The sequence below is a fragment of the Rhagoletis zephyria genome, unplaced genomic scaffold, assembly GCF_001687245.7.
Source record: "Rhagoletis zephyria isolate East Lansing unplaced genomic scaffold, Rhagoletis_zephyria_1.1 Rzeph_scaffold_00153, whole genome shotgun sequence".
NCBI classification, from domain to species: domain Eukaryota; kingdom Metazoa; phylum Arthropoda; class Insecta; order Diptera; family Tephritidae; genus Rhagoletis; species Rhagoletis zephyria.
The window spans coordinates 186,063-199,474 of record NW_016157237.1 but is presented as its reverse complement, the minus strand read 5'-3'; the positions used below and the strand labels follow the sequence as shown (position 1 = coordinate 199,474).

The window sequence follows — 13,412 nt, the reverse complement described above, 5'->3', positions numbered from 1 at the left end:
CTACAGATTAAGCATATTCTGACGGGCCCCTGCAAAACTACTCCACGCGACTACTCCATGCATGCGTGTAAAGAGTACTCCCTAAGGACCAAGGAATACTCCAAAATTAACCACAATTCATATAAAAAATATCTGCCAATTAGCATTGCGATGTCCTAGGGCAGGACCATATACTCCATCCCTGCATTACATCACACACAGTAGCACAAAACTACTCCAACATATTAACAATGGCATTGTTGTTATATTNCTGCCAATTAGCATTGCGATGTCCTAGGGCAGGACCATATACTCCATCCCTGCATTACATCACACACAGTAGCACAAAACTACTCCAACATATTAACAATGGCATTGTTGTTATATTTTTTCGTTTGTACACGCTTTTGTTCTTCTCTTCTCAAATGCTTTTTCGAAGTTAATAAAAACCAAGACAAAAATTAAAAAATACATGCATTCGAACCCGAACATGCTGGGAGCTAAGAACTAACAGCGAGCATCTCTACACGTTCAGCTACAGCCAGACATGCAAATGTGCTTTCAAATGCTCAACTTCAATCACGTTCCGTTAAAACACGAGCAGGGATCGGATAACAAACAATAAGCTGGCGCCCAGACACGAGTTGGTCCGCTACAGCATGACAGAGGAACACTTTTGTAAGTAAGACTTCTTGAAAATTGTGGAATTCCTACTGTTATGTCTTAAACTGTAAATCTCCGAACTGCATTACTTAGGTCCCCTTTTACCTTGCAAATTTATCTCAATAATCAACCAAATTGCAATTATTCTAATCACTCCTCAGAAACTGTGTGAGATCGGGAAACTCCAATTCATATGTGTTTTCAAGGCGAAATGTCGTAAAATCAGAGAGTACTTTAAAAGCTACATTTTGAAATCATAACACCTTTGACGGAAGAGTGACTCTATACCGTATAAGCATTCGCTTAGTTCCAATTCCTGGCATTGATTTTTAATCAGTTTTAAAATCCACTCGTAATCGACGCCTTAATATCAAGAACCTGGTTAATAGATGGCGAAGTTTATTAGTGACCGGATATGGTACCTCTAAAAGTGACAAGAATGCTTGATAAAATTTTTATAATTTTTTGCGGAGAAAAAAAAGTTATATTTTTTTTTTTTTGTAAAATACGACTATTAAAATTGTCTAATATCAAAATTTTATTTACTTTCAGAGACTTGCAGCTTGGATTCATATACTTAAAAGCAGCTATAACTACAGTTGGTTTTCTGCTGTGAGCGCACATCCGCACCTATTGTGGACGCGTGCAGTCGTAAAAAGCGACGCCAGGCTCCGTTGTCACCACTGCAGCTGCGGCTTCAGACCCAGCGAGTTTTATGGTGCTTCAATTATTTTGTAACAGAAAAAAATAAGAACGGTGCAGACGTTATAGCCACGTTTGAAAAACGTGGTAAGCTTTGAAACTCCTACATAAAAATCTTCGTACATACATACATACCTACGAACCAAAATAAGGAGCATTTTATAAGTGTGAACTCGAGAACGTCAAATTGACGAAGAGCCGCTCACAGAGCTCTGGCATACGCTACGTCCATTAAACGTAGCAAAAGCAAAGGCTAAGTAGTGAAAAACAAAAGAAAAAGAAAAAATTCAATAACAAATAAGGCCGAGTACAATAAACGAAACTTTGCTGAAATCCATTGTGTTCAAGAAGAAATCAGGCTAAAACTAAAAAAACAACAAAACAATTTCAAAACCACCATTTGGAACAACAAAAAAAAAACACACACACCTGTAACAGAGTAACTTAAATTTTTTATACTAACCTTCACACAAGTGAGCTTTCATCCAGCACATCCTCTCATCTGGTAACCCGCATAGTAACACATAAAATCACCCAAAATGGTTGCAAATCAAACAAACACAAAAAGTAAACCAGACGGTGTAGTTTATCAACAACTATCCACGCCGACGGACATGCAGTCGATCGTTCCGTCAATGACGCCAACACCCACAACCACACCACTAAATAAATCACTCAAGCACGAATTCTTTCCCGAGGTTAAATTCTGTGACCTCTCGGCAAGCGACTTACATAGTGCTGACGAAGATTACGCCCCCAATGAACGTCTCCTAAGGCATTGTCTCATCACAGTTGAGGATGCCAATGGCGGTATCACTACCGCCACCACAACAACACTGGCTATGTTGGAGGGTAATGATGTGAAGAAACGTACTCGTCTAATCTCAAACGAATCGGGCGACTCGATTGATTCGGGCTCTAGTGATAAGAAAAAGCCAGAAATACCAGATGGCGGCTACGGTTGGGTTGTGGTGTTTGCCTCGCTCGTTGTTTCCCTCATCGCAGATGGGTTGTCTTTTTCCTTTGGTCTTATCAATTCAGAATTGTTGGACTATTTCGGAGAGTCACCATCGAAAACTGCGTGGATTAGTTCGTTGTTCTTTTCGGTGCCGCTGCTTATGGGACCCATTTGGTCAAACCTGGTGGATAATTATGGCTGTCGTAAGATGACGATATTTGGTGGACTGCTCTCCGCCTTCGGTTTTGGTCTGTCTTCGCTTTGTAACTCAGTGGAAATGCTAATGTTGACTTTTGGCATAGTTTCTGGGTTGGGACTGGGTATTGGTTACGTCACAGCAGTGGTATCGATTGCCTTCTGGTTCGATAAGAAACGCACATTTGCTACGGGCATCGGCGCATCTGGCACTGGCATCGGCACCTTCCTTTATGCACCACTAACGCAATGGTTAATCGATAACTACGGCTGGCGCGGTGCTACGCTTATACTTGCCGGCACAATGCTGAATACTTGCGTGTGTGGCGCGCTAATGCGTGATCCCGATTGGCTAATCGAGGAAAATCGTCTGGAAAGTCGTTCACAAAGTGTGACAACATTTTCCAATTCAAGCGTGTGTCTCGAAGAAATCAAAAAACTACTTGATACTGGTGTGACAAAGGAAGCTGTACTTGATACGCTGGTGACTAAAAACAACACCGAAGCTAACCAGCAAATTAACGATCCACATGAGTTTGTGATGAAACGCTATCGCAGCGAATTATTCTTACCGACTTTCTTAGTTTCGCAGGAATTAGAATGTCTATACGAGATCAAGAGTCTGAGTCGGCGCTCGCTACGGCAAAAGGATGGCGTTGATGCACCTTCACGTGAAAATTTGTTATCCATGTCTTCGGCTGGTCCCAACCCCACGGCGACTATAATTGGCTCGCCGGACGACACAATGATGGGCGGTATTGCCGAAAGTGCAGCTGAAGATGCAAAGAAAAGCTACTTGGCTTCGATGGAGACACTCTCACCATCTGAAAAGAATTCGCTGGATGGTGAAATGCCCTCTCGAACATCTTTGTCTGTGGAACGCAACTTTCACGACGCCTATTCCAAAGCACTCCCGCCAACGCCACGCGAGTACCAACGGAATAGCAGTAACGATGGAAATATCGCCAACTCACGCTACTCACTTAATGAGAACTTTTTCAGCACGAAAAATGCAACCACATCCTTTGTGGATCTTAAGCCAAATGGTTTGCGACACAATTCAGTCGATATACTGAGTGATGAAACTTACTATATGTCAATTAAAAACGATACCGCAGGACTTATAGAGGGTAATTTAAGAAAGCTAAATAACGGTCGGGCAATCATTTCGATACCGGAAAATGAAACAATCAATAAGCCAACAAAAAGGGCACGTACCGATAGTATTAGCGGCATGCGACGACTATCTAAGTCTAAGAAGCCGATGACACGCTCAAGTTTGAGGTACAACACCTCAATACGTAATTCGAATTTCCTGAAAAATATGCGAATACATCGCAACTCAATACATTACCGTGGCGCGATGTTGAATACACATCGCTATCGATTACGTGCATCCTCGTGTCCGAATATCTACAGAAACTCCATGACGACGATCGCAAAGGAGGAAGAAGATGTAAGTATCAAAGTTTATAAAATCTTAGCAATTAAAAAAGACAACTAATTCAGTTAGCAGAGAAAAAAGTAAGGTTAGGTTAAGATAAGTTAAATGAAGTTTAGGTTAGATTGTGTTGCCTTGGTCAATTAGAGAGTTATAAATTGACTCTCAAAATCAAAACTAAAGCGCGGTTTTTGGGAGACAAAAGATGTATTACCGGACTCTAAAAGATAACAAAATGAATGTGTAGTATGAGTAGTATTACGTACTTAAGAGTGCTCATAGACTGTAAGATGATATCCAAAACTGGGTGTTAATATGGAAAGTGCCAATATGTAGGCTTCTTGTGAACGAAGTGACTTACTTATAGCCAATGGATATTGAGCGACTTTCAGCTGATTGTGGTACATACTAGGGTGATCCATAAAATATAAACATCTAAATTTTGTATGCGCCGCCCCTACATTGTGTTTTACATTGAAAGTAAAGACTCCCACGAAAATTTCTAAATTTTCAAAAAATTTTTGGGGTCGCAGGGTTTGAAAAAAATGTTTTTTTTTAATCGCAAAAATTCGTACCAAAATTCACAAATTTACACCAAGTTGTACACCAGTGTGCTACTTGAGCCGTTGGAAACGATCCCTAAATTTTTTATAAATTTTGAAATTTTCGCGGATGTCTTTATTTTGTCGATAAAGCGGTTCGCCATGGTGTCGATATTTTAAGCACCACCATAATACCTTGCGTATCTTTTGAACGTTGGTCCCAATCCTTACAAATACGAGTACCATCTATACAATTGCAAAGAACTTTTCTAACTAATTAAAAAAAAAAAAAACTTTTTTAGTCAGGTATGCTGTAATGACTGCCAATGTCCGGTTTAGGTTGTGACTTAATACTTTTTCACGCTGCTTAGCAACAATAGAAAAAAACACCCGTTGGCCAAACAAAGTAACTCAATTTTTGACGCTAGCTTTTTGCTCTAGATAATATTTTCCGAATATGTTGTTAAGTAGATAAATATGAAGTTTTTCAAATCAAACTAGCGCTATGTACCCTGCAAACCATCCTTTCCGAGAATTTTTAATGCTAGGAAAATCTTAAAGAATTCGTTAAAATTGTCTAAGACGAAAAGTATTGTGCACACTTCGATGTTTTAACAAAATTTCTAAAGAAAATCGATAAAGAAATGAAAATAATGCGGCGTTGTGATGAATTTTTCCGAATTTTCTTTAAGTAATTTCTTTAAGAGTTCGTGTCACACGCTTCATATGATTTTCCTTGAGGAATTCGGAACAAACTTCCGATACTGTTAAACTCATAAAGATTTTGGGATCTTTGGTTTGCAGGGTATGCACATTTTCTTTTTTGTTTACACACATATTTCTTAATTTAAAAATAAATACATAGCCCACTTATTTATATCATTTCAGACGTGGTACGAAAGTCTGTTTGACACTGTGAAGACGATCTTCGATTTTTCGTTGTTTGCGGATATGAAATTCACATTATTTAATTTATCAACATTGTTTTCGTTCATTTGGTAAGTAAAATTTATTTTGTGAAACTTTTATATAGACATTATTTTTAATCTAAAGTATTAAGCTTAAAGTCCCTTTTATATAATGAACTTTTCTTCTAAAGCAGAAACCTTATAGTCATTTATGGGTATTTGTGTAATTGTTGTTCCATGGACTTTATGTCACGGTTCCATGGAACCCAAGGCCAAGGAACTCTAGAGAAAATTCCAGTTTATTATTCTGCGGCATAGAATTTTAACTTGATGTACCGGGCAAAATTATAAAACAAAACCAAAAAAATTTATGATTTTTGATGCCAAAAAGCTGTGGTCCATAAGAAAAATATTGTGGTAGTTTATATTATTCAAATTGGATGGTGAAATTTGACAGTCATTTGCGTATGAGTGTGAGCGTTTTTTTGTTTATAAATAATAAAACCTAAATAATCTGAAATAATTTTGGCAGCTGCTACAGACGCATGTATACATGTCTTTTTTTTTTTTTTTTTCTCATGTATACATGTATGTGCATACATATGTATGTATGCATGTACATTAGGGTGGGCCAATGTTTTTTACTAAATCGTATGATTCTGCAGGTAATTCTAAGAGAAAGTGTAGAAGAAACTATGCGGCGGAAATGAGTTGCGAGCCTGCGCATTTTTAAATGAAAAAATTAACTTTTGCATACAAAATGTCTATATTTTATTTTCTTAATTTTCTTTATTTATCCATTGATGCAAATGTTCATACTTTCCGATTTTTCCGTTTAAAATTCTGTTTGCTGTCAGTGCGGGATAGTTTTGTCCTACAACTTATGAAAAAAATTAAACAATGTAATGATAAATTATAGTTTTGAACATAGCGTGCGTGCGGAGTGTATGAACATTAACTACCAGTAACAAACAGTAAAAAGTGACAACAAATAAATTGTTTATAATTTGTCAACATTTGGTGCGTTTATTATTTTGACAAGGGGTGTATTTTTGCATGGTAAATATAGTAAGTTAATTAAAAATGTTATAAACTAAAATATAAGCATTTTGTATCCATTAGTTGTAACAAAATGTGAACATCGGGTAAAACAACTATAGAACAAAAAAAATAAACTTTTGTAAAGTAAATTTTTCTTTAAAAAATTCGCGGGCTAGAAATCCATTTCCGACATATAGTTTCTTCTACAGTTTCTCTTAAAATTATCTATATAAACCGCAAATGCCACGCGATTTGTCGAAAAACTTTCGTCCGAACAATTCGACCAACCCTAATGCACATACTTGAAGCGACGTTGTTAAAAGTTTCGCTTTTATTTTTATTGCTTAATATACATATGTGTGTGTACATACTAATGTACATTAGAGTGGTTCAACATTTTCCTTTTCCACAGAACTGAAGAATATAGAAAATAAGGAGACGACTAGTATTTTTTTATTTCTAAATAAATTGGTTTATATATTGGGGCGGACCAAGGCATAACAAGGTAGAAGTGATTTCCACATTTCTCTCTTTTGAACTGCGACTGAAATGTCTAAAAGATGCAGCGATTTCTATTCTCAAGTTACATACGTGATGCAGTACGAATGGCAATTATAATAGGGAGGTTTTAGTTTTTTAAACTATAATTTTTGATTTCATTAACTCATTAACGTCTGTGATCAGTGATCGGACTTCTACCACATTGTGGTAGATCTGCCACTTTTTTGAGCATCTACCACATCTACCACTCAAGGTCTGAAATCTACCACATATTCGCGTTTTTGCGTGGGTTTATTTTTGCTCGACATAATTTTCTTAATTTTAAGAGCAAAAATTGTCCAACACTAAACACTATATGGTAACAAGAATGATATAATACAAGATTCCCCATTCCCGGCGACGATGAAATTTCTCAAGAAAAAGTAAACAAAACCGAATGGGAGCATAAACTAAACTGTAAAATAGTAAATTTTCTCAGTAATAAATTTTTCGACAGAAAACGTGGTTTTATTTTGTTAAATTGCAAAATATATGATTTATAAAAATACTTAATAGCTAAAATGTTAAAAAATGGCGTTTTTTGTGAAAGTATTAGCAAATTTAAGTGCATCTAAAGTTTCTGAGGCGTTGTTTGTCTTTACTTGAGAATTGTCAAAATCGGCAAATCGCAAGTAGCGGTTTCTGAAACGTGCCACATTTGTTCGCTACTTCGTGATGTGATAAAAAGAAAAGCTGGCAGCCATTTTTTATATACCACTTACATAAGTTACAGAGCCATATTCCGTGATTAGGGGTGTCTTCTGCAGCTTGGTAAAAGCCAGGCGCAAGCAGGTGCAATAACTTCAAGTCATTAATGCAAACATCCGAGTCTACTTCTGTCATGAAAAATCTACTCATAAGAAACGCATTTGCCGTTCGAAGGCACCATATAACATTAGGTCAAACTAAACTGTATACGCTAATTTTTTCATACATATTGTTACCAAGTTATCTTAATTTAACTTTAATTTAACTTTTCAGCTCAAATCCTATATTCTTCTTAATTACAGGTTTATTATTCCATACCTTTATCTGCCTGAGTACATGAAAATCCATGGCTATGAAACCGCGGACAGTGCGATGATGATTTCGGCCATTGGAGTTGCCCAAACTATTGGCATGATCGGACTCGGCTATGTGGGTGATCGTTCGTGGATGAATGTTAATGTCTGCTATTCGGCATGTATGGTGGGTAAGTACAAACTACAAAAAGAGCAATGATGAATAGGTTCTTAGTATCAACTGGAAGTGATTTCGGTATTCCATTTACCTTCAGGTCCATTCTGAGCTGGTAGCATAACTTTTGAAACTGGTAAATAAAGTTGGAACGGGAACTTTTGTTAATACAATTTTCGATTACAAAATATTCGGTAACGTTCAGAATACGTAGGCCTGTATGCATACGGACCAAAATCACTTTAAGAAAAAAAATGTTAAGATTGCTCTAAGAATTTTAAAGATTTTTGAAAATTGAAAATTTGTCTTATAAAATTTTTTTTACTACTATATTTTCAGTATGTGGCATGTCGGTGTTACTAATGCCCATCCTTGTGTCGCAATATAGTTTACTTCTGTTAATGTGCATCATATTTGGCTTCACATTTGCCAGCTCATTTTCATTTACACCCAGCATTTTGGTCAGTATTGTGGATTTAGATGATTTTACATGTGCCTACGGATTAGTGCTGTTGGTACAGGGTGTCGGTATGATTGCAGGACCCCCCATTGCTGGTGCTATTTACGAAATGACACTGAGGTAAGTTAAGTGAATAAAGTCGTTGAGACAAATCTATGTACTTTAGAGCGTACAAAAAAGAAGTCCGCACACTACGGAGAGTAAAGTACTTTTGGCAAGGCAAAAAAATAAAAAATGTTAGCCAAACGTAGCCGTACATTTCGTCATATTTCGGCATTTACAATCGGATCTTAAAGTAATATATATAGCTGTGCTTGTCTTGAGGAGACATTTTTTTGTGCCAAAGTGCATTGACCTGACCTCAAGTAGCCAGGTCTAGTTTCTACCCACCAAATTTCTGTTTTAATCACCCTAATGTATTTAAATTAAAATTCACCAAAAATCATTAGGCAAACTTTTGCTAGGAAGGTAATTTGATTATTCCAGTAGAATTATTTTCAACAATTTTTTTTTCACGCCGAATGTGTGTAGGTGTCACCGACATATGTAAAAACGGGTCACAAATGTTTTCAAATTGCCTTACAAAAAATACCTTAAACTCAGGGGCACGGCACGGAATTTATATGAGGTGGTGTTGTTTCATCAGCTGTGAGTAGCGTTTGATTGTCAAAATTTTGAATTTCCTTAGTTTCCTTTTTCATTCGGGAAAGAATAGCTGAAATTTGACAATGGCCCGCTAAAAGTAAAAACAAAATACAAGTAATTGTTGTGTTTGTTCAATCGATACCACCTTATATGTATTCGCCTTGCTCCGGGGTGTACGGCGAACTTTTTTTTTTTGAAGGCTGTATGTACTTCTGTTACAGAAATTCTAATAAACACTAAAGCTACCTGATTTTATGTACAATGCAGAAGCTGTATATATACTTATGCCGTATTTGCACATGGTTATAAATGACAAAAACAATGTTTGGTGAGATTGGGCATTTTTAATTGGTACACAATTTTTGTTACTTCGATGCCCAGCGGAAATTCGGCATTATACTTTTAGATAAAAAAATGTCCTTTTACTTATCCACTATGATTAATGCGTAACTAAACAATTATTATTCTTTTCGTTTACAGATGGGACAATGCATTCTATTTTGCCGGTATATTTATGGCCTTATCTGGTGTGGCCTCCTATTTGATAGAATTCTGTGAGAAGCGAGAAAAGGGAAGTGACAGTGATGTATCTGAAACTAAGAAATCTAATTTATTACATTAAAAATGTCTGCTAATAATAAATTCGGGACTATTTGAATCGACAGAAATTAACGTTAAAGAAATAAAGTACTTTTTTTAGCATTGTAGTCTAAAGTATACTGTGTTATACATACATATGTATGTTTATGCGTGTACTAAGTAGCATAAATTTAAAATTTAATTTTTCTGTATTCAAGTTTATATATGTATAAAGTTTGAAATTCAAATACACTTATAGATTTTTCTTATGTACTTGACGTTGAAGAGTAGACATTTAAAAGTAAAATTTACCTAGTTAATTTCTTAAATACTCTACATGTATTGCATATAAATTTTTGTTATGATTTCGAAAAGGCAAAAAAAAAGCTACATACAGAATATATGTCTGCGTTAAATAGAAGGGCTTAGTAGTTAAGTAAAACTTTCAAGATTTTTGAAATTATCTGGGCTTTTTTCAGTCTAACAGCATACCTCTATTGTTCCAAGACTTTAGAGAAAGCTTTTACATTTTCAAATTCGCTGAAATTACTTCCCTTAAGATTTCACTCAAAATAAAATCTGTAAAAATTTTAATAAAGCAGTTTAAAAATCGTCAATTTCATTTATTTTATTTAAAAAAATATATATACATATATACAAAAATATTAAAAAAGTGAAGTTGGTAGTCATAATTGTATCTTGTTACTTAGCCAACACGAAATTCGAAAAAATACAAACAAAAGCACATTTATCTAATAAATAAAAATCGATTAATACAAGTATAGTGAATTTTTACGAGAGGTTGTTGAAATATGTATTCGAATTTTTTACTGCAGTGTAGCAGTACTGCAATAAAGTAAAACTCTAGATACACATACATACATATAAGCTAGTAATGCCAGGTTGCTCAATTTATTTGTGTTATTATAGTTATTTTCGGACGATTCCTTATTTTTATTATGTGTTTATATTATTTTTTATTTGAATACATATAAAAAATTAAAAATATACAAATATATATTTCCTTGTATAAAACTTTATTTCTCAGACTTTTTCAAGATTTATAATTATTTAAGGAGTTTGTTGCCTATACATACAACTGAATTTGATGAATTTCCTTTAATTTATTCTGATCACCAAAAAATAAATTTTACTTTCATTTGTCGATAACTTTTAGTACTTGTGGAGATGCTGGTAAAAGAATTTTTCACAAACGAACTTTTTTGTTGGGAACTGTTGGCGCTTGGCATACACATATACGTGTTTTAAACAACTTACACTAGGCAAATATTAAAAATTATTACTTACAGTGAAATCTCGATTAACTACTTGCATTTTTGTACAATCAATTGTTAATGAATACAATAATCGATTCTCTTAAAAGCAAAATTAAACTGGAAAATTATGAAATAACTAATTAAAAACAATCACTCTGAGCACAAAACCCAGAAAGTAATAGCTATACAGATATAAAGAAAAAAAGCACGTTTAATGAGAGGTTTACTTAGAATTCAGGAGCGCTTTTAAGCAGCTTTGAAGCGTTCCATAAAAGCTTTGGAAATGTACTAAAAGCTAAAGGCTTTAATTGGCACAATACGTATACATTTGTATGTGCATAGATCGGCGACGGACAGAGAGAGTTTTTACTCTGCAGGCGCCTGTACACAATGTAAAGAAAGCTTAAAAGAGCTTTGCCCGCGGGCAAGGTAGTGCCCATCACCGGCATAGATTCAGCTTTTACCTACATATCTTCCGGTCCGAAATTAAAAATCAAAATTTTTCGTTGTATTATTTTTGTTTCGTTGACAGCTTTCTAAAAGCTTCATGCGCATATTAATTTAACTTACATACATATGTACATATGTGTATAAAATATACGAAGCTTTCACTCAAACACTCTGTATGAAATTGAAAGTTGGCCACTTCCTAGGCGGGCGGGCCAAAGCTTTCAAAAGCTCTCTGTACAATTTATATAAAGTAGAATGAAAGCTTTCGCTGTCCAACCCTGATGTAAAGCGTAGAATTCAAATTTTTTTTGGAAATTACGGGAAAACTCGAAAACTTTATGATCTTACACTTAAATTTTCCGTCATTCCCTTAATTTCCTTTCGGTGAAAGCTTTGTGAAAATGGATATAAATTTTTTACAACTAGTAAACTTTCATAAAAGATAAGGATATATTATTTCAAGTTTATTTGTGAAGTTAAAAAAAATCCATTTCATTGCTTTTCTGAAGCTAATAAGAACCATCTTAAGGCTTTTTGACATTTCATTGAATATTTTGGGCCCTCATGAGCATATAAATGCTAATGAATAAGAAAGTATTTATAAAATATGGGGAGCTTTCACTCATACTTTAGGTCCGAAATGACAATAGAGCTTACCTTTTCACTATTTCTCTTCCTTTGAAAGATTAAAGCTTTGTGTTTGCCATTTTTGAAAGCGTAAAATCATTATTTACTATTACATTTTAATAAAATGTAGATAACTTGTGCTCATAGTCCCTTTGAAAATTTGAAACAAATTGAAAAACTTCTTTGTAAAAAAAATTTTAAAGAAAGATTTCTGAAGGCTTAACAATTTTATGAGCATACAAATTCAATATTTACAAATAAACTTTCATAACATATAAGTGCCACACGAAAGCTTTATGAAAACTTTGCGAAAGCTCCAAAGTATTACGGCGTATAAATATATACTTGAAATGCCATATTTTTTCTTTAATTAAGGACCACAAGAAATTTAAGAGCCGCATTAAATTTGGACGAAAAGGTGCATAAAAAATAGGGAGTTTTCACTTAGATATCCTTTTTTGTGAATTAAAAAAAAGCTCTCTATTTAATTTTTGTTTTTTTTTTTGATAAAGTTGAAGCTTTGTAAATGTTTATTGAAAGTTCATGATAAGAAAACACGATTTTCCATTGTCTTTTTCTTTCGTTGGAGGACCTTGCGGAAACTTCGAGAGCATTTAGTGAAATATACTTAATTATGTGTAGTAGTCTAATGAAATTCGAAAAGTAACCCGAATTATAAACCATTTAAAAATCGCAACAAAAAACGAGGTTGATATTAGTAGAAACAAAATATGTAGATATGTTTAAAAGAGAAGAAAAATATAGCAAAACGACAGGAAGGCACAATTTCATAATAGTTATACATATTTAAAGCCACAATTAAGCCATATTTTCAATGCTCAATGCCTATTTTTTTCCCTTTTCCTTCGAATATCTTCATTAAGCAAACTTACACGTTAAAAATATTAAGCAAATAAATTAAGAGGTAATGAAGCGATGATGAAATTGCTGACTTAATTCTAACTTCCATGTTTTATTTTATTCCCCTCAAAATTCCATGCTTGCTTTTCATTCTCCTACAAACAGAAGTACATACATACATACATACATATATGCAGGATAATCTCGAAAATACGCTCAACTAAAAACCGCTAACTTAGAGAGAAGGGTTGTCAAGTTCAGTTTTTCAAGTTTTACAGAAACTTTTCTGTTTTGTATGAATACCGCCAACTTAGTGTGCAAAGGGGACAATGAGTTAAAAAATAATAATAATCATCATACGTGAAGCC

At 34.6% G+C, this 13,412-nt stretch overlaps 2 protein-coding genes across 3 annotated transcripts in view; both read left to right on the top strand.

The window, feature by feature from the left end:
• LOC108354053 (rho GTPase-activating protein gacF) overlaps positions 1–1,718 on the top strand; it is a 33,881-nt gene extending 32,163 nt beyond the window's left edge. For both annotated transcript variants that reach the window (XM_017605251.1, XM_017605257.1), the window contains exon 3: positions 1,195–1,718. In XM_017605251.1, the coding sequence (XP_017460740.1) occupies positions 1,195–1,258 (64 nt within the window). In that variant the 3' untranslated portion in view covers positions 1,259–1,718. The remainder of the gene's footprint in view (positions 1–1,194) is intronic.
• A 70-nt stretch (positions 1,719–1,788) lies between these two features.
• LOC108353997 (uncharacterized) lies at positions 1,789–10,446 on the top strand. Its single transcript, XM_017605195.1, has 5 exons — positions 1,789–3,953; positions 5,369–5,478; positions 7,980–8,161; positions 8,485–8,725; positions 9,731–10,446. Exons 1-5 carry the CDS (start codon positions 1,884–1,886, stop codon positions 9,870–9,872), a joined length of 2,745 nt encoding a protein of 914 aa, XP_017460684.1. The 5' UTR covers positions 1,789–1,883; the 3' UTR covers positions 9,873–10,446.
• Positions 10,447–13,412: the final 2,966 nt, after the last annotated feature.